This window comes from Ammospiza nelsoni, chromosome 1, assembly GCF_027579445.1.
Source record: "Ammospiza nelsoni isolate bAmmNel1 chromosome 1, bAmmNel1.pri, whole genome shotgun sequence".
Classification (NCBI taxonomy): Eukaryota; Metazoa; Chordata; class Aves; order Passeriformes; family Passerellidae; genus Ammospiza; species Ammospiza nelsoni.
Window position 1 is genome coordinate 45,499,597 of NC_080633.1, and position 21,628 is coordinate 45,521,224.

General features: G+C 38.3%; 1 protein-coding gene across 4 annotated transcripts in view; it reads right to left on the reverse strand.

The window, feature by feature from the left end:
• Positions 1-21,628, reverse strand: part of TRAK1 (trafficking kinesin protein 1) — a 102,833-nt gene that overhangs the window by 4,967 nt on the left and 76,238 nt on the right. For 2 of the 4 annotated variants that reach the window (XM_059476335.1, XM_059476351.1), the window contains 6 exons: positions 20,673-20,810; positions 18,978-19,054; positions 16,488-16,724; positions 15,250-15,566; positions 10,727-11,056; positions 1,953-2,055 (listed from right to left, as the gene is read on the reverse strand). In XM_059476335.1, coding sequence (XP_059332318.1) covers positions 1,953-2,055; positions 10,727-11,056; positions 15,250-15,566; positions 16,488-16,724; positions 18,978-19,054; positions 20,673-20,810 — 1,202 coding nt within the window. The remainder of the gene's footprint in view (positions 1-1,952; positions 2,056-10,726; positions 11,057-15,249; positions 15,567-16,487; positions 16,725-18,977; positions 19,055-20,672; positions 20,811-21,628) is intronic. The other 2 variants (XM_059476342.1, XM_059476359.1) reach the window with 1 other exon arrangement.

The window sequence follows — 21,628 nt, forward strand, 5'->3', positions numbered from 1 at the left end:
AGAAATCCAGACATATGGTGTTAATTACCAGGCTTCCAAGATATTCTAGTCACAAGATGAAAATTATAGCCCTCCAACAGTTTAGAGAGCTTCACTCTTTCCGGATACAGATTTCAGTTGCACAGGCATGTAGATTAGTATTTCTACTAATTTTTCAGCACAGTTATACACTACAGTGCAAATAAAAAACCAAGCCATCCCTGCAAGAAAGCAGTTGCAGATGTTGCCTTTTTTTCCATTTGATCATTTTGGCATTGCTTTAACTGGGAAATATTTTTCCCATCAAACTGACCAACATGGCAGGGTGCCCTGGACCATTGCAGAAACAGACTCAAAGTAGCCTCAGCAGCTCAGCCCAGTGATGGTGTCAGAGTTAGATTGAGAAGAGAAACAAATAAAGGAGCATTTCATTTAGCTGGATGAAATTTAGTCAGGTTAGAGCAACACCTGGGGTAGCACAGGTTAAAATGCAACCAGGTAGGTAAATGCCAAACCTCTTGGGGTTAGCTGGTGCCACACACACTAGCATTCCTTGTACATGACCCTGCCAACACAGATGCTGCTGGCAGTGCTGCTCACCCCCGACCACGCTGGGCCACAGTGTCTGCCCTACACCTCCTCTCATCACAACGAGACATAACGCAGTTTCTCTTCCTCCTCACATGACCTGTGAAGAATCATTTATAGCTGGTAAGGAGGAGCTCCTTAAACATTTGCTGAAAACATAATTTTGTCTGTTTTGCTCTTTGTTCTCTTGAACGAATGATGAACTTCCATTTAACTAAGGCAGTTGAAAATGCACTGAATTTGGCTGTCCTTTCTGACTGATTTGTTAGATGTTGTACCCAAAGAGTTTATTATGATCTCAACTGACAGCAACTCAACAATAACAAGAAAATTAAAATAGAACTGCAGCCATATAAGAGGATCTCTTCAGTAATTGTGCCAAAGGGAAAGACAGAAAAGAGTAAAGAAAAACCAGCCAGGCCACTGATCACTAACTTAGTTCAGAAAGTGAAGCAAAAAAGCTACATTTAAACATCATATATTTCCTTTCCACCTAACAGGTTTTCATGTTCAATACCCTTATTTTTCATTCCTTCCATAGGCAGTCAGTGCCTATCTCATGTCTAAACAAGTGTAGGCACAACACCTCTGCATGGGGACCTGCACAGTGGTACACTCCCACAGAGGAGCTGGAAGGGGCACAGAAAGAAATGAGACATTGTCCTTATGAACAGAAAAGAACATTCTGTAAATCCTGATTTGCAATGGGAGGAAAGCTTCTTCTTTAGGTATGAAATTCATACCACCCACCTCTGGTTCTCAGATCTTCACCTTCCATAAGGCCACAGAATGCCTTCTGTTGCCATGCAGTGTCTGTACTGCCAATTGCTATTGCTTCACCAGCTTGTTACTTTCAGTCTGGCAACTATGAATTAATTTCCAACAATTACACCAAGAAACAACGTAGATATGTCCCTGTTTCCAATTAAGGTATTGGTCCTTCATTCCTCACATAGCTCTGGATTTCTTAAACTGCACATCCCTTTTTTTTTTTTTTTTCTGAGAGGAAATATTTACACTTCCTCCCTGGAAAAACCTCTCATCTTTTTCGGTAAGAGATTACATCCTGTGCATTCACGTACGACACCTACAACTGGTTTAAGATGAGGAGTAGCCCAGTTTGGATATCAGAAGTCAATATAGTTACGTCTGATCCTGAAATATCTTAACTAGAGACAACAAAATTTAAGGAACATTGGCTTTTTAAAACATCACACATGCCTCCCAAATTCAGGCTGCAGTAACTCAAAACAGGAGGAATAATTGGTGGGTGTGTTGTAATTCACCACTGCAGTCAATGCCTATGCTTATGTTATTATTCTGCATTTGCTTAGAGGGGAAACTCTGATAGAGCTGAAGGCTTTGCCATCATGGGAATCCCTTACCTTGGCGTGACTCGTGTGAGTTCATCGGAGGGGTGCAGAATGCGGCAGGTGGTGAAGGTGAAGGTGGAGTTGGTTTGTGACATGCACTTCCCAGGATGAGGTACTAAATTAAAAAAAAGCAAATTCTTTGCATTTTACACAGAAAAGGGGAAAACCAAACTTCTGTGTGCTGATAAAACAGATGCAAAAAGTGATGAGGCACCTTGATGGGATCAATGCAAGAAATGTGAAATGGCCAAATATACAGTGTTAAACAGACACTTGTTCTCCAAAAGAAACACCTCTAGGACTCCAAGGCCAGTGCTAAAAAGGTCTGCTGAAACTTGCCCATGATCACAAACACTGCAGATTAAGTCTTGCTCAAACCAAATTTAGGCCAGGCAGTGCTTGAAATGCTAGTCCTTATCTAAACTAGCAACTTGTATCAGTAGGAAATTACAAGCAAAATTTTCTAGTACCAGCTCAGGAGCACCAGGATTTTCTAAATGCTTACACCTTTCAGCTTTTAGATTGATCCACAAAAAGGTATCCCCATTACTTCTCAGTAATGGATCCATCTGCCTAATGCTACAGGAATACAGATTGTTGGGGTGGGGAGGGGAGGGACACACACTAATTGCTGTTTCTCTGACTTTTCATATCCACAATATGGAAAGTGGTAGTTTTTTGGATCCACTACTGTACATCTGTGACATTTCTCTTGTGTGTGTGATTAGGTTTTTTAAAAATGTATGTCCTCAGCTGCATAGTATAGCAGTTTTTCAATATTTGTAGACAGTGTAGTAAGCAAATTTCCTAAGAAATGCGGCTGTAAAACTGCCACTCTGGTGATAGATCAGTGATTTGGGAAAGAAGCAATACAGCTTAGTTTTAAAAATGAAGGACTTAGGCCAACTTCTTTCTTCTTACTAGAAATACTTCCGTGGCTTTGTTAACCTGCTATATAATGCAGCTGTGGTCACTGCAAAATAACTACAGAATTTAAGAGCCATGCATCTGAAAAGCTGATTGAAAAACACCCAGAGTTAAATATTACATCAAAGATATCATGATTGCATAGGTTCTCTTACTTAGTAACCAAACTTAGCAGTGGTCAAAAGACATGCACAATAAAAACCATGTGCAACTCCCTCCCCACCAGTCCTACCCAACCCTCTGAGCCATTCCCTGATTAAGCCACATTTTAATACCACAGTACACAACTACTGAACACATTGCAAAAGACAGACAGATTGACCAGCTGGACCAGACACCATTCTGAACTCCCAGAGCAGCTCAGCAGAAGCAAGGCAAGTCTTAATTGTGGCTGTGTTCCCTTTTCCACATATAAAGTATCACAGCTCCAAAACAGTGTGTGTGGTTAGGTAGCCCTTGAAGAACACAGAGAAGCAGTGTGGGAAGGGTAGGGCATGGGCAGTGTGGACAGTGGAAGCAGAAGTGGCTGAGCATACAGTGTGAGGTAACTTCTAGTCAGCGCTGGAATGTAGGGCTGTACATTAGAGAAGGATATTTCTGAGGACCCACTGGAGTGTCATGTTAACACACTCAAAGGTTAGCACAGCATAACAACAACAAGCTCTACTTCACCTCCAGAGATGGTAATTAGGATGCTTCAGGAATCCAGTTGCTTTAGAGATTAGTGTGAGCACTACAAAAGCTATTACAAGGGAGCACAGCCTAGCAATCATGATTCTCTCCATATTGTAGAGAGTTATAAGAAAATCTGGAGAAAGAACTCAAATAACTGGACATGAAAAGATTGGTTATTTAAAGAAACAGAGGACTTGAACATAAATCAATTAGAAACAATTATCCCTGGATGATGAATAGAGAACAGAATAAAGCAATGCTGGTTTAAGATTGCAAGCTCAACCCAAAGCACATAGCTGTAATACAATCAGTGCATTTTCCCCATTTATAATATCCACTGGGCATCCCCTCAGATTGGAGACAGGCACATTGAAGAAACATAGCTGCATTAGCAAAAGCAAGACTCATTGCTATTAATGAGTCAAAGATAGGAGAAGGCTGCTAAAAGTAGAGAAGTCACTAGCTCTAATCAGAGGAGACAAACTGAAGTGATGAAAAAAATCTATCAATTTCCAAAGATGGATTTCACCCTTCAAATACCACTAAGAAAGTTCTGTACCAGCTTCATCCTTCATCAGTCAACAATGGGTTGTATCATATTGCTGTAGCATTTTCCATCCTTTGGACACAGTAAAAAGAGAACCTGTTGCTGTAAATGAACAAAGTTTATCAAATAGAAACAAAATTATTAATTTCTAACTTAGTAATTTTACATAGGAATGGTCATCTCCTGAGATGGTATAAGTTCATGAGGAAGTAATACATTTTCCTAATAAGAAAGACTATCTTCACATTTACATATATCAAAGTATTCTTTTGGATATAAACATCTGCTGCATGTAACCATCTGAAACCAAATGTTTTCCTTATACCCTCTTTTCCAAAGTAGTTGTAGTTTAACAAGTCTTTATATTGTATGAAAAAGAATCTGTGCATAATTCAGTGCTTAACAAAATTTACAGAAACACCATGTAATTTCATCCATCAAGAACCCAGTGCAAACTGTTAGTGCATTTTCCCAGTTAATTAAAACTAAAATTAAATCTAAACCTAAGATTTCTGCTGTATCATGTTTTAGCACTCAGGAATTAATGATTCTTCGTGTTAAGTTTTCTCAAAAAATTCACAGGCATTATGGAAAAATGGAAACCATCATAGCTGAAAGGGACTCTTCCTGTAAGTACAAACACTGTTGTAAAAACACCTTTTAAAATACTGAGGAAAAAAAAAGGAATGTTCCAGTCAAACTGAGTGCAGAGAGCTCCATCTTCTGGTAGAACTAACAGGACTTTCCTTACAAAACACAAAAGTGGTTTCATGTCTCTCGGATCTGTCTCAGATCCAGCTGCAGGACTCAGAGGCTGTGGGCCATTCTGCTAGGTGTAAACAGCAAAATAGGTATGTTCAGGACTTGACTTCTGCCCAGGGAACTCTCAAAAGGCCAATTTCACTGGATTTTCAACCAGCTTGTGCAGAGGAAGGTACAAAGTTACAGTAGGCAAACAAGTGGCCTGCCTCACCCACGTGAAGACGTCAAGACAAATTAAGTTTGAGGAAGATTTGTAAGAGGTAGTTATACTGAGATGCCATTTACTTTTGTACCATTGGATCAAAATTCAAATTTTTTGTTTTGCTGAAATAACAGTGAGGAGGCAGAGAGCTCAAGGTGACCAAAATCTGTATGTGCCAGAATAGGTGTTTGCATTTTACACAATCATCTATTCTGGCACATAGAAATTTATTAGGAAATTAACTTCAAAAAAGTTAGGAAAACTTTTAGAGTATGGCTTGATCCAGACTGGCACCAAGTTAATGCTTTAGTACAACAGTGAAGCAAGCCACTCGACTCCATCATTTTTCTTGGCATGTTTCAAGAGAAGGAGGGAACCTGGTTCCCTACTATTTGAGCAGGGAGCGCACTGGAATGAGGGCATCTCTTTAGAACAGGCTGTGGAAACAGGGATGGAATGTCAATCAGACTGAGGCAGAAGAAGAGAAGCAGATGGTGTTTTAAAGCATTAGGAGTTCATTGCTGAATAGAAAAGTTCTGCCTGCTTTAAAAGAGGATAACAAAGGACCATTAGGAGACTTTTTTTTCCTACTGTGTGATCATCTAGAATACAGGTTATGGACTTCACTTTTGCCAGTTTGTGCCACTAATTCCATCCTTGGGTGAGGTAAAATTACTGGAAACTAGGTCACAAAACCCCACTAGGCTCCACGGGACAAGACAGTGGCTTCATGCAGTATCTAGATTTTAGCAGAGTTCATCCCCTTCAGATGGCTAAAGGTGAGAGCTCTGATATCCAGTGCTACCTGAACTGAAAATGCCTGGCATTTTCAGACTAGGGGGAATATAGATTAAGCTGGATCTGATGCTTGGGTGAACCACTACTACAAGAAGGAGATAAGCGATAAAAACAACAGTAAAATGTGTAAAATGTGAAAATGGTGCTCTCCTATAGGTGCAACCATGAATACTCAAAACCTCCAGGAATTCATACGCCTGCACCAGGAGCATTGTTTTTGTTATGTTTCCTAAAAAAAAAAAATTATTTTCTGAATACCTGATTTTCCAAAATTTTCATTTATTTTGCCCTTGGAAACAGAAAGAATGGAAAAACTGAACAAAGGCAGGTATTCTTTGGACTGGGTGTTCTTCTGGCTGAGATCACTTTCTCACATGTTTATGACCATTGAGCATAGATGTAATAAGACTTCAAAGTGTTTAATGTAGCTTCAACATAAGTTTATGCAGGCTAGGATCCCGAAATTAAAATTCAAGCATTTTAACAGCATAGAAAGCAACTGCTGACAGCTTTTCTGAAAAAAATAACTACTGTGAAAATATTCATGCCATTTGAAAATAAAATATACTTAAATATGCATCAATATCTTAGTTCTAAGAAGAGTTACAAAATTTATTGCTTTTCTGTACAATGACAACTTTTTAGAAGCATGTGTAGTAATGCTGCTAAAAACAACTCAAACATGATACATTCATTATGTGTTCTTGTGATTTTGGGCCTCTATTTGGAAAGCCCTCCATGTCATGGTTAAGATCTAAGCATGAATACAAGAGTGCTGATCCCGTGGTGCTGTGCATATGTCTATTCAAAGCAATCAATCAGCGGAACTAACAAACACAAATGTACTGAAAGACCATTTTATGCACCCAATACTAGCAGGCAATTAAGCAGACACTGCATCAAGTGTAGCCCTTTCAATTTCAAAATCAGAAAATTCATAACATTATTAAGTGCTTTGAGTGGCTGGTGTTTTGCTTGTTTCTTTATGGAAACATGACAGCCAGTGACTTAAAAAAACACAACAAACCAAATAAAAAGCCAGCCCAAACAGCCCCTCCCTCCAAAACAGATTCTGTACAGTGTTATAATATACTAGTTTCTTTCACAGAACAAAAAAAAAAAAAACATATTGAGGTTACAAAAAATTAGTGGTGCGAAAAAGTACTTGTCCCAGATGATTTTAAGAACACAGTGTCCTGTAACTTCTCTACAATTCCACTTATGGTGACAGTCTACACAAGTGATGCACAAAACTCAACCTACTCCTGTGTATTAGGCTAGAACTGCAACTTTGGAATTTGCAGTCCTCCATAAAGTTAACTCTACTCACACACAGTATGTGGCTCCAACAGACTAACTGCAGACCATATGTCACATGTGTGCTAACTTCTCCTGAAATACTCTGTGCCATAATTGGGATAGAATGCACATTTATGGTGAAGAAGATGTTTTATAGATCAATGGGTACTACAGGTTTCAACATATGGACAAGAAAACACAAGGAACATAACTCTTCCTTTTTTAGTCAGAATGATTTCTGACTCTAACTATCCCAAGAATAGAACATCTATCACCATTGTTCTGAATACACTTGTTTTGGCTACAAGCTACTTTTGGCACCAGCAGTGTTTGCTCTCCTGAGCCGTGAAGTTAAAGTAAGTGCTGGGGCTCATTTTGAGCAGCATTCTGCACACACAGAATGGCAATATGAATAGTACTTGTAAGTACTGTAACAGACAACATATCCAGTGCAAAAAAGGCAAGATACAAACCTCAGAGCACACAATCAACTGAAGCAGAAACCTGCCCAACAGACTAAGATGATCTACACCTGCTGGGAAGATCCTTGTAGGCACTGTATTACTAAAGACTTTTTGGTCTGAGGCTAGAAGACCTGTAGCTCTAGACTGGCACATTTTATGGCCTGCCAACAGCAAGTGTAAGAAGACACCTTCTGGCTTTTACAAACCTCTTGAATGAGATTTTTCCACAATGGAGCTATCCTGGATTACAAGCAAAGGCACTATTGCTAGAGACTCTGTGCAAGATTTTTCTTTCCTTCCCTTTTCATTTTATTTCCACATTCTCTAAGAAGAGTTTGTTCTGTATATTGCCAACTGGAAGCAATTCCCAACTGGAATCAGGCAAGCAATGATGTTGTAACCTTGTACTCATGATGAGGTGCTACATGTCCATACACACCCCTACCTGCCTTGAATTTCCTACAGAGAAATCTAGAAGAAAGAATGCTGAGGAGAAGCAATAGCTGCACAATATTTAAGTACAAAATAAGTTCATAAGCTAAGCATGCACCTCCTTCTCCCAAAAGATATTCTTCAGTGGGCAGATTGTGGATGCTAAGAAGCACTGCTCCAATAGTAAGTGCCTATTCTGAAAAAATCCACAATCATCTCCTCCTTGTACAACACCTAACAAATTGCTTCAACAAAAAACAGACACAGTGTCTTTACTCCATTTGAGCAACACAACCAATAATGTTATGGTAGCTCATGGATACTCCTAAATCCTATACAACAGGACAATTTGAAAAAATTGGGAAATTAAAGTTTTCAGTGGACTTGTTCCTTCTACACAAAGTTATTAATTTTGACCCATTTATTTCTGTAATGTATTAAAATGACTCATCAAACAGTACAAGGTAAAAATAAGATTGCTAGAGTTATTTCATTGATTTTATCTACTTTGTCAATTTATAAGATGGGGAATTTGCTTAAAACCCCTGTCTAAACAGACTTTTCCCTGTAAAAGTCAGCAGTAACCAGTAAATAACCTGTTCATAAACAGTGACCTTTATTCAAATCATAATGGAGACAGAAAATGGAAGGAAATACTAGGCTTTCTTACCAGTTTGTAAACATGGACCAGGCCTACTTTTATTGCTCTACTTGAAAGAAAGAAGTCTTTCAAATTATTACCCTGAAATGTTAGAACATTGTAACAGAACAATGTAATTTGTTCTTTAAAAAAAACAAACATCAAGGAACTAAACTATAGCCTTATCTATGTTTAGCTCATTACAATGAGTCTTTTACTTTTTTGACATGTTCCTGTGTTGAACACTCTTACACTTAAAAAATTTTTTAAAACGTAACCCAAGCAACATTATTTTCACATTTACTCTGCTCTGAGTTCATTAAGAACTGCTTGTTCCCTTCCTCTCTACAGCAACACATTTTAAAATTAATCATATATTCGTTGAATCTTTTATTCCCTAGATCCTAAAAAGGCCAGTTATTGATTATTTCAGTCCATGTTTCTTATATCTCCAGCTTTTCTTGCTGTTTTTACTCAGACTCTTCAAAATTATAAAAACCTGGATAATATCCAAAATGGGACACCACTGCCTGAAGAGGCATTATTTATTTTCATATTAATATAAAAGAATAATATAGACTTTCTTTCTGGGATCTCATAGAACAAGGACAACTTTTGCCAATGGAAAGGGAAGATGAAGGGTTTGGATGTTGAAGCACTGGAACAGGCTGCCCAGGGAAGTGGTTGCGTCACTGGGAGGTATTTAAAAGATCCGTAGATATGGCACTTGGGGACATGGCTTAGTGGTGGACTTGGCAGTGCTGGGTTAATGCCTGGACTCAATGATCTTAGAGGTCTTTTCCAGCATTAATGATTCCATGATTCGAAGTTTAACCTTAATATGACTAACTGTAGAAAGTAGCTTATATTCAATAGCTGAAAGCACTGAACGGCCGCTGCAGTGAGAGCTGAAGATACTCTGCATGTCATGATAATAACAGAAATATTATTGTTTAGCCCTGAGACAATCTAATCTTCCAAAGACCAGCCAAATATTAAGTTATGATTTATCCCAGAAAAAGGAGAGGGAAGGAAGTGTCTTCATTTAAAGTAGTTATAAAAACACAAGAAGTCTGGGGAAAAAAGGAGTTCTGGCAATTTTCTGATTCTGGACTAAATATAATTCTTTAGAGGCAAATCTTAATGAAGACTATATAGCTTATTAAAACAAAAACCCCCAAATCCCAAGAGCAAGAGAGAAATCACACAAACTCAAACCACTTCGATAGTCTTGAGAATCTGTAATCTTGTGCAATAACAGACTTCTAGTGTCAGTGTCAGACTTCTAGTGTCAGAGTATCTAATAACTCGTGCAGTACTGTGTCACTTAAAAATGCTTATGTCTTAATACAGTATAAATAGGAAGGACAGGGTTTAATAGTGTGGTGGAGAAAGAGTAAGGGAAATGTTATTAGTGACTGCATAAAAACATTCCCTTAATTCTTTAACTCAGAAAGACTTTAAAAACAGGTAAGTGTATCTGAGGTAAGTGAATTAAACTTTCAGAATTTCTTTGGTGGTTTTCAAGGCACTCCATTTGTTTCAGCAAAGGCAAGATGGAGGAACCTTTAGTGCACCAATCATTTAGTCTTTGTTTTTTTCCCAAAGTACAAACATCTAAAACATGGCATCACCTCTTATGAACTGTCAGAAGAGTATCTGCACTACAGCAATACAAAATATAGTAATCTGTACATTACACACACTTCAGAGTGCGCACTAAATAAACACACATGTTGAATACATGCCACACAAAGGTTTGTGAATGAACCACTTCCTTTTAGCAGCCTTCTCTTATCAAAATAGAGTAAAATATTGACCACAGATGCTGTTACTGAAAAACAAATCAAAAGATTATCAAAGAAACGAATTTTGAGCCAATGTTAGAATGGTTATGTTCTAACCACTGCACGCACTATCGTGCAGATGCTACACACAAAGCAATATTATGGATGCTGTTCTGAAGAGACGTGAGAATGGCCCAGTAATCAAAATCCTGTAAAGATGTCAGTTTTACTGGACTTAATGAGTTTCCCTCACCAGACCCCTCATCATCGTCAGTCGCGGGCTCCTGCATCTCCTCTGTGAAAGCCTGAGATTGGCGGGGGTTATTCTTGTTCTCTGAAACAGTCACTTGTGCTTGTGACCTCTCACCTGAGGTCTCTGTGTGCTGAACTGGCGTCGAGGTAGTTAGGCCCTTGTAAGAAATGTCACCTGTCTCATCTTCCTCATAGTCATTAAGGCAGTACACTTCATCCAGGTCCAGGTCTAGGGTCCTGAAGCCCTTAGTGACAACCCCGGGCCTCGGGTCCAGGATCCCACCCAAGTGAGGCTGAGCCAGCTGCTGCCAGTGGTGCAAAGTGGCAGAACCTTGAAAGGGAACAGAAAGACAACCAAAATCAATTAGTAAGCAATCCAAGACCTAAAACACAAAGTCCCACTTAATTTATCCAGAAGACCAAAGGTTTGGGAGCTCCAAACCTTTAATGTTTCTGGGTTTAATGTGTCTAGGGAGACATGCTACAGCACAAAACTGCTTCACCTATCTTCAGCATTTCCACACCAGTGCGTAATAAACTGATCACATCAGCACTTATGCAAAGCCTGGTGGTGAGAAGCAGCACACTTGTGCACATGCACATCCCCTCCCTGTAAATATCCTCATCCACTTCAATTCACAGGATTAAGCAGGAGTAGAAAGAATTTACATTGTAGCAGTTGATCTGAGCACCATCACAGAAAGCTCTAAGAGGAACATTTACCACATATTCCCGCATTAAGCTCAAACTAAGGCAAGTGCTGAAAACATGCCAGAATTTTCTGCCAGTGGCTAACAGGAGGACAGTAGTCACACAGACTGCACAGCAATTTTAGCTTTGTACCATATGTTAGAAAACCCCACCAACTTCAGGCACGTGTAAGCAGATACACAGCTCTGAACTACACGTCAAGGCTAAATGTCTGTGTGGGCCCTAGGCTACAGGAATTCAACTACTACATAACTAAATGCTACTGTACCTGTAGCTTCATCCTTGGCAGAGAAATGTTTTGAAAAGGGAGGTGCATTTTACAGAGAAGAGCATTCAATATTCAAGGTTTAATAGGAGACAGTCAGAAACAGCAATGGATGAGGAAAAATTAATATATACACTGAGATGGACCCAGTAAAATCAAGGGAGAATTTATTTGATTCCTCAAGTAGCAATTAAACACTGGGGTCTGCATTTTCCTGTGTGCCCACCATCACTGTGTTGAAAACTCTGACTTAAAATCACATATGTCATATGACACAAACAAAATTTTCTTCTTTTCACCTCTGCCTGCAAATCAGAGCACTTTTTGCAGTCTTTTTCCTGTTGCCTCTCTGCAAAGTGAAATACCCACTCATTCAAAGAGCTGGCACACAAATGTCTCATCCATATTCAAAGTCCAAGAATATTCAATTCATTACATGGTGTATGTAAAAGCTTAAACAACTGTAATAACTAGAGAAGGAGTGGCTCTCATATACATTTTCAATCTGAAAAAAATCCTGTGGAATGAGAAAAATTGCCATTTCACATATTGCACGAGGAAACTTATTGTAAATAGGAAGTGAACAGGGAAAAACTCTTTCTCTAGAATGACTGGGAACAATGGGTGGCATTTTAGTTAAGCCTATCTCACTTTTTAAGATCTGTAATTTTTTAGCTCAGAATAAATGGATCTGCTAGATTACTTTGGCTAATGATCCTATCTATTTTTTTTTGCTTTTATTTAAATAAATCTAGAGAAATTAGAGAAAATTTGCACCCTCGAGACTCAAGAAGTAGAAACTATTACAACCCCAAAATGGGAGAAGAGACATCCTTATAACTTGTGTTTACTTCTGAATTATCACAAAGGCCAAGTTTTTTTTCCTTTTATGTAAAAGAAATCCCCCAGAATGTGAAGAAGTGATAGATATTGTCAAGCCTTAACCTAAGAGCAGAGGTTTTCTGTCAGTCTATTTCAAGAATTAAAGAACAAAGGAAATAAAAATTTCTTTCTGCACTGCATGCAACTATAAAAAAGTTAATTAACTTCTACATGCTTACTTCTGGAGATGTAATCTTTTTCACCATAAAGCACACCAAAACTTATACTTAAAATAAACTCAGCAGAATAGAAGCACTTCATTTTAAATATAGATCCCATATTTTCCCATAGGAAATATATTTACCAAAATATATTGAGTTTTAACATTTCTATTGAAACTACAGAAATCAAAATGGCCTTAGCGCCGTCATAAACAAGGTATACCTGACACTAGTCTTGATCTCACAACATGTGTGTAAGGGAGCTTTAATTTCCTATACAGAAAATGAACACAAATGTACAAGGGAATCCAACAATTGTAAATCCCCAATAAAAAGAGAAAGTTGCAGAAGTCAAAAGAAGAGGGAAATACAACACTTCTTTGGCCTACATTCAGTCCCAGATGGTTTTGTAAATTATCAGAAACAGTTGGCATTAGGGAATTACTGTGTAAGAGTGGGACATGCCACTGAAGGAAGAAGGAATAAGAACAAAATAAGTATAGGAATAAAGCAAACTTTTTTCCTATATTCTTGGTATCTCTGCATGATTGCACATAGGCTTTGAGCACCAGAGAAAGCTTAGAAATTCACAGTGTGTTGCTCCTACAATTGTAGTGAAGTGGTTGAAGACACAGTCAGTCCCAGTTTTTAGTTTTCCTACAGATAGCGCTATTTTGTGCTTATGACACAACGAGTCACAGGTGCATAGTTAAAAAAACAAAAAAAACCAAACAAAACAAATCTCACTGGACTATAAAACACGTCACATCAAGCAATCCTCCTGTTTGACTAAAAGATAGCATGTGTTGATTTTTAAAGGTGCAAAAGATTAATTTCTTAGTTTTTGTGCCACTTTTTTTTCCTGGGGGATTTAAAAGATTGCTTTAAAGAAGCAGAAGTCATTAACCTATAGCAAATTTATTATTGAACTATTTTTTTCCTGTTTTTTGACATGAGCACTCAAAACAGTAATAAAACCAAAGACACAGCTACTTATAGCAGTCTGCAGGTACAGCAGACTGTTTTTCCCCATTAGTCTGAAGGCGTCCATGAAGTTGAAAAAAAAGCTAAGGTTCATGAAAAATACTCAGAAAATAAACTAAGCTGAAATGAAAAACAAAATCATGAAGATTTTTAGTTAATAAAAGTTAAAAACCACAAAATTTATGAAACAGGCAGACACAAACATGCTACAAATAAGATCTAAAACCAAACATGGGAAGTACTTTAAAAGGTGCAATAATTTCAAGAGAGAAATGACCCAGTAAAAACATTTAACAAAACCAAGGGGAAAAAAAAACCCAGACAGATAGAAAGATGATAAAGACTTTAAGAGTTTATTGGAAGACAAAAGCAGATATAATGGGATGGTGACAGAAATCTATTACAGTGGTAGCAACGAGAAACTGAAACAAAGTGGGATCATCCTTTCCCTCATCTGGTACAAGAACTTTTATGACCATTTAAAAGCAGCCATGAAAACAAACTATTCAAATCTGCTCAAGAGTATGGGTTTGTGTGCTATTGCTAAGTTTCATTTGAATAGGTTGATACAGTACATCACTTTCTTCAGGACATAAGAATGCTTATTTTTGCTTCTGAGTACGTGCCATGCTATATGCTCCTCATAAATGAAATAAATTTGTTCTAAATAGATGAAAAAAAAAGAAACTTCTGCAATTAAAACACACATAATGCAGTGTAATACAAGAGTTCTGTTAAAGGAAAAAAGAGAGAGAAGCCAACCTAAATGATGTTACCTAGTGTATTTGTGAAGTACTACAGGGAAACTTAATTTGGTTTAAAATCTGAAGGAATTGACTCAACTAACTTCCAGCTACAACCTGAAACAACTGAAGAAAGCCAGGCAGACTACACTACATTTGCTTTAACAACTTTTTTTAAACAGTCTATTGAAATGAACCTTGAAATGCAGCTCTAACCCTGACTATCATCTATCTCTATCTTGCCTTTTTCTGAGACAATGTATGAAGGAAATTTGACTTTAAAAATCCCCACCTACTTCACACATGAAACACAAAGCCATAGTGAATCATGTGACCACTCAAACAACCCATTAAGTCCAGAGATAATTTTGAATCACTGTAAGAGTCTTATGAGACTAACTGGACTAACTGAAGTAGGTAACAGACTTTCCAGATACTAATTTACAGAACTCTTGCTGTTTAGATTTCATAGCCTTATCCACCTTCCTTTTCCAATTATGAAATGGTAACGTTTAGGTTGGATGTAAAGCTGCACTGATGATGTGCACGTGTGGCCTGCAATATTGATTTTACTGCTTTGGCTGGGCTTGTTTCCTAACACTTTTAAGGCTTGTGGAACAATATATTAGTTAGAAGATCTCAAACCAACAGCGTGGAGTACTGTCTCTAAAGTAAAAAGAGTATGTATTGCAAAGATTTCCTGCTTTCTGGTGATGGATTAGGGACCACAAAGAGTCACTAATAACAACAGATAAAGGCCGAGGCCCTTTGTTATCACCTTCTAGTGGTTTCACAATCTGAAGCTTTTCTGGCAGGTAGGAGCGACTGCTGATAGACATTCCTGAATATCCAGTGAATTCTGAAAATCTGGAGTGAGTTCCCAGTGACATGATGCTCTCTGTGGGGGTAACGGAACCACTGTGGAGTTCTCCCTTTTCTGCCAGTTCCCGCAACTTCCTTTCCTGCTCCTCCTCAAAGAACTTGCGCTCCGAGAGGTAATTCTCCCGCCTGAGGGAGAGCCTGCGCAGGGCAGTCTCTAGGTCACTGGAGCCTGGAGTCCCTGGAGTTCCAGGCTTCTTCATCCTGTCTTCATTTCTAAAACATAAAGGGGGACACAGAAAAAAAAAATGGTGGGAGGGAAAAAACACATTGTTAGAAATGTTTTAGACTTACATATGACAGTTTTGAGACACTGACCAGTACCTTTACATTACTGTGTCTGGGAGCAACTTGCTCCTCATCTGAAGAGCTCAAAGGCAAACATCAGTCTTCTGTTTCTCTTTCATAGTAAAAATTTTGAGTCCTAGTTTCTGCCTGGAAACCTGCACTTTACTTAAGAGCTTCCTCCTACAAAGAGGTGACAGTTTTCTACTTGCTGTGTCTCTCTCACAGTTATGTAAACTCAGGTAAGCAGGCCCCATGTTAAAGGGCCAATGCTGTAAGAACACCACAGTGAGTCACAAGAGTATATTATACTGACAAACATATATTGTTTTGAAAAATGAAGCCATTTTAATGAAAAGTATATACAGCATATAGTATGGAGCTGTACTGGAAGAAGAGACAAGTAGCTAAAAAAAGCAAAGTTCTGATTGGTTTAGTTTGTAAGTTTTCATATTAGGTAATCTACAGATGCACACTTTATTCATTTTTAGGATCCAAACAGTTAACTGTAGCTGCATCTGGAATCAGAACTCCCTGGTATTTATGTAACATGGTGAAAATTTAATTATTTTTAAGTGTTGACAGATAAAAACAAAGGGTGGTTTTACATCATCTGGTGATGTTGCATCTCAGAACGGGTCTGAGTTGCAGACACTGATCGATACACAGTACTTTCTAAAAGCTTTATTTTTTAAATAAACTTGAGTGTCCAAAAACTATAAGCACAAAATAGACTTTGAGGACGTATGCCACTGTGATAACTGCACTACATAAGACAAAAGGAGGAAAACAGGAACACTACCTTTATGTCAGAAAGAAAGAAAAGGCAAATTCCAGTGCTCTGGTACTGACCCGTTGTCGGAGGACTCTGTCTCTAAGATGATGCTATTGGTCTTGTTGTCTATCATAATGTTAGAGATGTCTCCCCCATAGAAACTGGAACGTGGAGTGCTGACACAGCTAGAAATGACTGAGTTCATAGCAGAGGACTGGTTAGAGCCTGGGATATTCATTGGTGACGGAGTCATGGATCTCTGCTTGACAACTTGATTGACATTTCTCACCGTCTCGAAGACCCGCTTCTGATGGCTGCAAAACACACACACAGTTAATAATCACTCAGTAACTTATTACCATGAGAAGCTGTTACCTGTTTGTGGGTAACAGCATATTAACAGCCCTTCCTATTTGCAGGTCTATCAAACACTTTGGTTTTGTATATAGTTCTGTAAAGTAGCATGAGTAGGGTCCCATACTAGCTACAGTGTGGCCATTACATTCAATCCATCAACATAATTCTCCCATCACCTTAGAATATTTTTGATAGAACATGTGACAATCATGTGCATGGACCCTTTCAAATAGTAACAAAAAATAATTGAAAGAGCATTTCAGTACGTCAGCTAAAAGTGCCATAAAGTCATTATGTAAAAATAACATTTTAAAAACCAAAATTGATCTCCATTCAACTCTTAACTATAAAATGACTAATCCATTTTAAAGGAGATTTGAATGTACTCTCCTGAGTATCTCCATGCAAGCAAGTCCTGTATCTTTTCTCTCTGAAATCAATTTCCAATCCCCTTAAATAGCACTTTTAAAAAAATGAAAAATATCCCAGACATATAATGGACCAGGACTTGAGAGAGAGGCTGTCAAGGCTGGAGACCTAATATTTGACCTACTTCTACAGTTCACTCTTTATCACCATTGTCTTTATACCATAACAAGCTTCATTCACCTGGTTCAAGACTGACATCAGATGACACTTCAGCAGAAATTTCTTGACAGAATAAAATTACCCTACATCACACTGCAGCAGTGCCACCACTGCTTTATTTTACAGTTCAACAGTGGTTGAACACAAGGATAGCGCATTTCTTCTATCTGAAAGGTAACACTGCCAGGTTGTAACAGTGACTGCAGGCCTTAGGCTATTTAATATCATTTAAATTTCTTTCCTTCTGTCCATGGGGGCTCAACAGTTGCACCCTTTGTGTGGAGGCTCCAGGTCCATAGCAGTATATCTTTATGAGGCTGAATCTAAGAGTATTTATCAATAAATAGTCCCATGGAGCTTGCAGTTACTACCACTGCACAAATAAATAAAACCAAGACAAGTAATGCGACCAAAAAGAAAAGTATCCTCCTCTGGTACAGGCAAAGTAAATAAGATATTCTAAAGAAGTTAAACTAGCTTTAAGTTAAGGTTATACTGAAAGGATGAAAGGATCCTATGGGGTTTGAGCACGCTCACAACTTTCTGATCTTACATTTTTCCAACTAACATTTCACTCTGTCAAAGCCTCATTTGCAGTTCTTGGCTCAGGCTCAGAAAAGGTCAGTGCATGCATCAGGCATTTTGTAAATGCAATTAGAAGGTTTCTGGAAGTGCCTACTGTACCTTGCCTGACTCTCCTGTTTTGTAAACTGTGTTTCTGTAACAGACCCTGTAAACTGGATTAACTTATTTCAAATTAAACAATCCATGCTTTGTACAAATCTGTGAGATAAACCTATTGGAGTACACATGCAACTGGCATCAGGGAGGCCATTTCTGCCAAGCTGTATCTATCTATAGCTTTGGGGCTGTCGCAAGCACTTAACATGTTTCAAACTACTGTCTTGTTTAATTCAACAGAACTTCAGCACAGGCATAATGGACATCACATTAAGTACCCAACCATTCCAAATCCCTTACTGCCCTGATGTTCTTCCTGTTAAAAACTGGATTACATCAACCTGGTAACTTATGTTATAAAACTCACCAAGAACTTGAACTCCTCCTCTAACTGGTACTTGAAGAAATCTAGCATGGTAACACACACAGAATCACAGAATCACAGAAATTCAAGGTTGGAAGAGACCTGTAAGATCATCAAGTCCAACCCATGTTCTAACAATTCAACTAGATCATGGCAGCAAGTGCCACATACAGTCTTTTTTTGAACTCTTCGAGGGATGATGACTCCACCACCTCACTGGGTAAATGATTCCAGTATCTGACCACTCTTTCTGTAAAATACTTCCTTCTTAATTCTAACTTGCATCTCCCTTGATGCAGCTTGAGACTGTGTCCTCTCGTTCTCAGCACTCACCAATGAGGAAAGAAATTTACAAGACAAAGCAAAGCCAGTATATAGGTGTTTAGCAGCTTTAGGAGAAAATAAAACGCCCCAAAAACTAGGCATTTTGTTTTCCTTTCTCTCTATTATTCACATTCAGCTAGAAATATTTCTTTCTAAATATCTAGTTTAACTATTTCCTGTTTCTTCTCTTCTCATCAAATAATTAAATTCAGATATAACCAATCTATTAGGAAACAATTCTTTTCAGTCGTACGCCAAGTCAGGAGAGTCGGGTTCATCCAAATGCAGTTCTTTCCTCATTGACCCTTCTATCTCTGCTGCCAAAGAATCCTGTTAAAAATAAGCACGAGAGAAACAAATATCATAGTATTAATAGGTTGGCATGACAGAAAATAATAAATTACTTATACAAAATAATAAATAATGAAGAGTATTTCTAGAAGAAAAAAAGGAATGTTTAAATATGTAAAATGACTAGAAAACTAATGTAGGTATTTAAAGCACTGACAAAATATGGCTTCATTTTCCTGCAGTATGTACCATCTGATGATACATAATATCTGCCTAAAAACCTTAATAAAGTATTGTAGGCAACAACATGATCCAGCTACCCAGACTGAATTCCATCTCCAGCAACACTCATCTTTCATGTATAAAGTTTTGCTCTTTATGTTCTCATTTACAAACCACAGCAATATCTACCCATCAACAAAAATGACATGATTCTTGGCATAAAGCACTATATACTTTCTCCATAAGGTTAGAGGTAACAGGCCATCAATTTTTCATAACTGGTCACTAAGTTTTACTGCTGGGTGCAGGGTCTTACTATCAAACATTAACAAACTCAAATGATCTTTTGTCCCATGATTCAATGTCTGAAAATCATTTTCACACAAAAAACATAAACCTCTCTCAGCACAAACATACTTTTCACAGCTTTCAGCTGTATTTGTGCAAGCACAATTTGTATTATTTTTGCAAGCACAACTTGTATTATTAAATGTCTGCACTTTGATTTGGCCTGCATTCAGTCTCAGAAGGGAGCACAAAAAGGCAAGCTAAGCCTTTGCTGGCAATTTACTTCTTGTGGGCACAAATAAAATGTCTTCTTCTTCAGCAGTAAGACAAGGCAGGCCAGATTTTGCTGCATGATTACATTAATGTTTTTCAAAAGAAGCCACTGGTACCATTGCCTTCAGAAGTAATCTAACTACTCTTAGAGGCAATGGTCTAACTACTTTCAGGCATGCAGAGCAAGTTACTGCACACACTCTTATCCGCTCTTTTTTTTCATTTCATTGAGGGTACTGCATACTTCCTGAGTTTTAAATGTCATAATCACATGAAATCAGGTAAAGAAAGTTGGTAACACCAGAGAAACCACCATAACTTGTTGCCATAATACAGATTAACAACTAACATTCTTTTAATGAACCACTGAATTTTCAGTCACTATAAAACAAAACGTTTTGCTTTTAACCCTGTTCAGAGGTTTAGACTGAAGAATTAAAATGTATATCATATACGATGAGAAAGATGCCAGGTCTGGAAACCATAGTTATGTTATTAGGAAGTTTTATCTCCAAGGAAATTGAAGACAAACAGCAAGGTCCAAATGAACATCAGCCACCACAGTACAGGAGATGCCTAACAAAGATGTATAGAAGTGTGTAAGGACTTGTTAATGCTTAACCTGTTAACCAGGTTTCACAGCATAAGCATACACAGCTGCAGGCTGTACATAACACTGCAGCAGAGCTGCACAGCACCACTGTTTCAGAACCAGGTTTGCAAAACTGATCACTCAGGTATCCTTTAAGACTATGCAAATACACATTTCACCCATGCTTATCTCAGACTAGCATCCTATCCCTGAAGCTGTAAGTCAGATGCAAACACACTTCCTTTGCTTGGTGTGTGCAGGTTTTCCCTTAAATCTGCTTACCATAGGGAAGAGACCAAGGGAGTGGTACCGTCGTGATATAGCATTTGGCATTGTCTTGTTCCTAAGGTTTTTCAGCTCTTCTTGAGCCTCATGAAGCATTTCCATGCACTCTGCATACTTGTCTTCCAGCTCTCGCAACTGTAACATAGAGAAAACAGTCCAAGACCTCATGGGGTGCACTATTACCACAAAAATTCTCCAATTTTTTTTTTAATACTGGTAAACAATAATAGTGTAGGGAAGAATATCCCACTTTAAAGGAATCAACCTCCAACAACTGAGTATCACTGGAGGATCATTAATAACTGATGGGAAGGCAGGCAGGGAGGGTAACAATGTGGAAGGAACTGTTTGCTCCATTTCTTTCCTTTCCTTTCCCTTCCTTCCATGTGAAACCATTGACAAGGAGAAGATACAGAGCTAAAAAAGCATCTTTAGTCTGATCAGGTTTAGTGCTTAATCAGTGCCATGATGACCACAGTGACAAACACCATGGTCTGAGGACAAGACATTCTCCAATGGTCCAAAGGACTTAGGAATTCTAAAGCCAGGACTTTCATGCAAACAATACATATACACGTATAGCTTTCAACAGCCTAAGACTATGCCTTATTTTTAGCTTTCTCAGGAAACACATCTTACGTAATCACTCTGTCTACAGATGTCTGTCTGCCCTCACAGCTTTTGAGTTCATCAGCCACTTCAACTAAGTTTGGCAAAGGAGCATAAGTCTGAAACACCACATTCCAACTTTCATAAAACTAAGCTATTTGGTCTAGACAAAGAGATCTGATTCATTTTCTTTCCTAAGAAAGCAATGGTGAGGCATGAGCCCAATCTTTGTTGAGCACCACAGATACAAAAGCTCCACACACTGGAAAGCTTCTCTGGCCATTCCCATCTTCATTACCAAGTAGTGCAAGTGCAAGACACATCCTAAAGGGATCAAGCTCTAT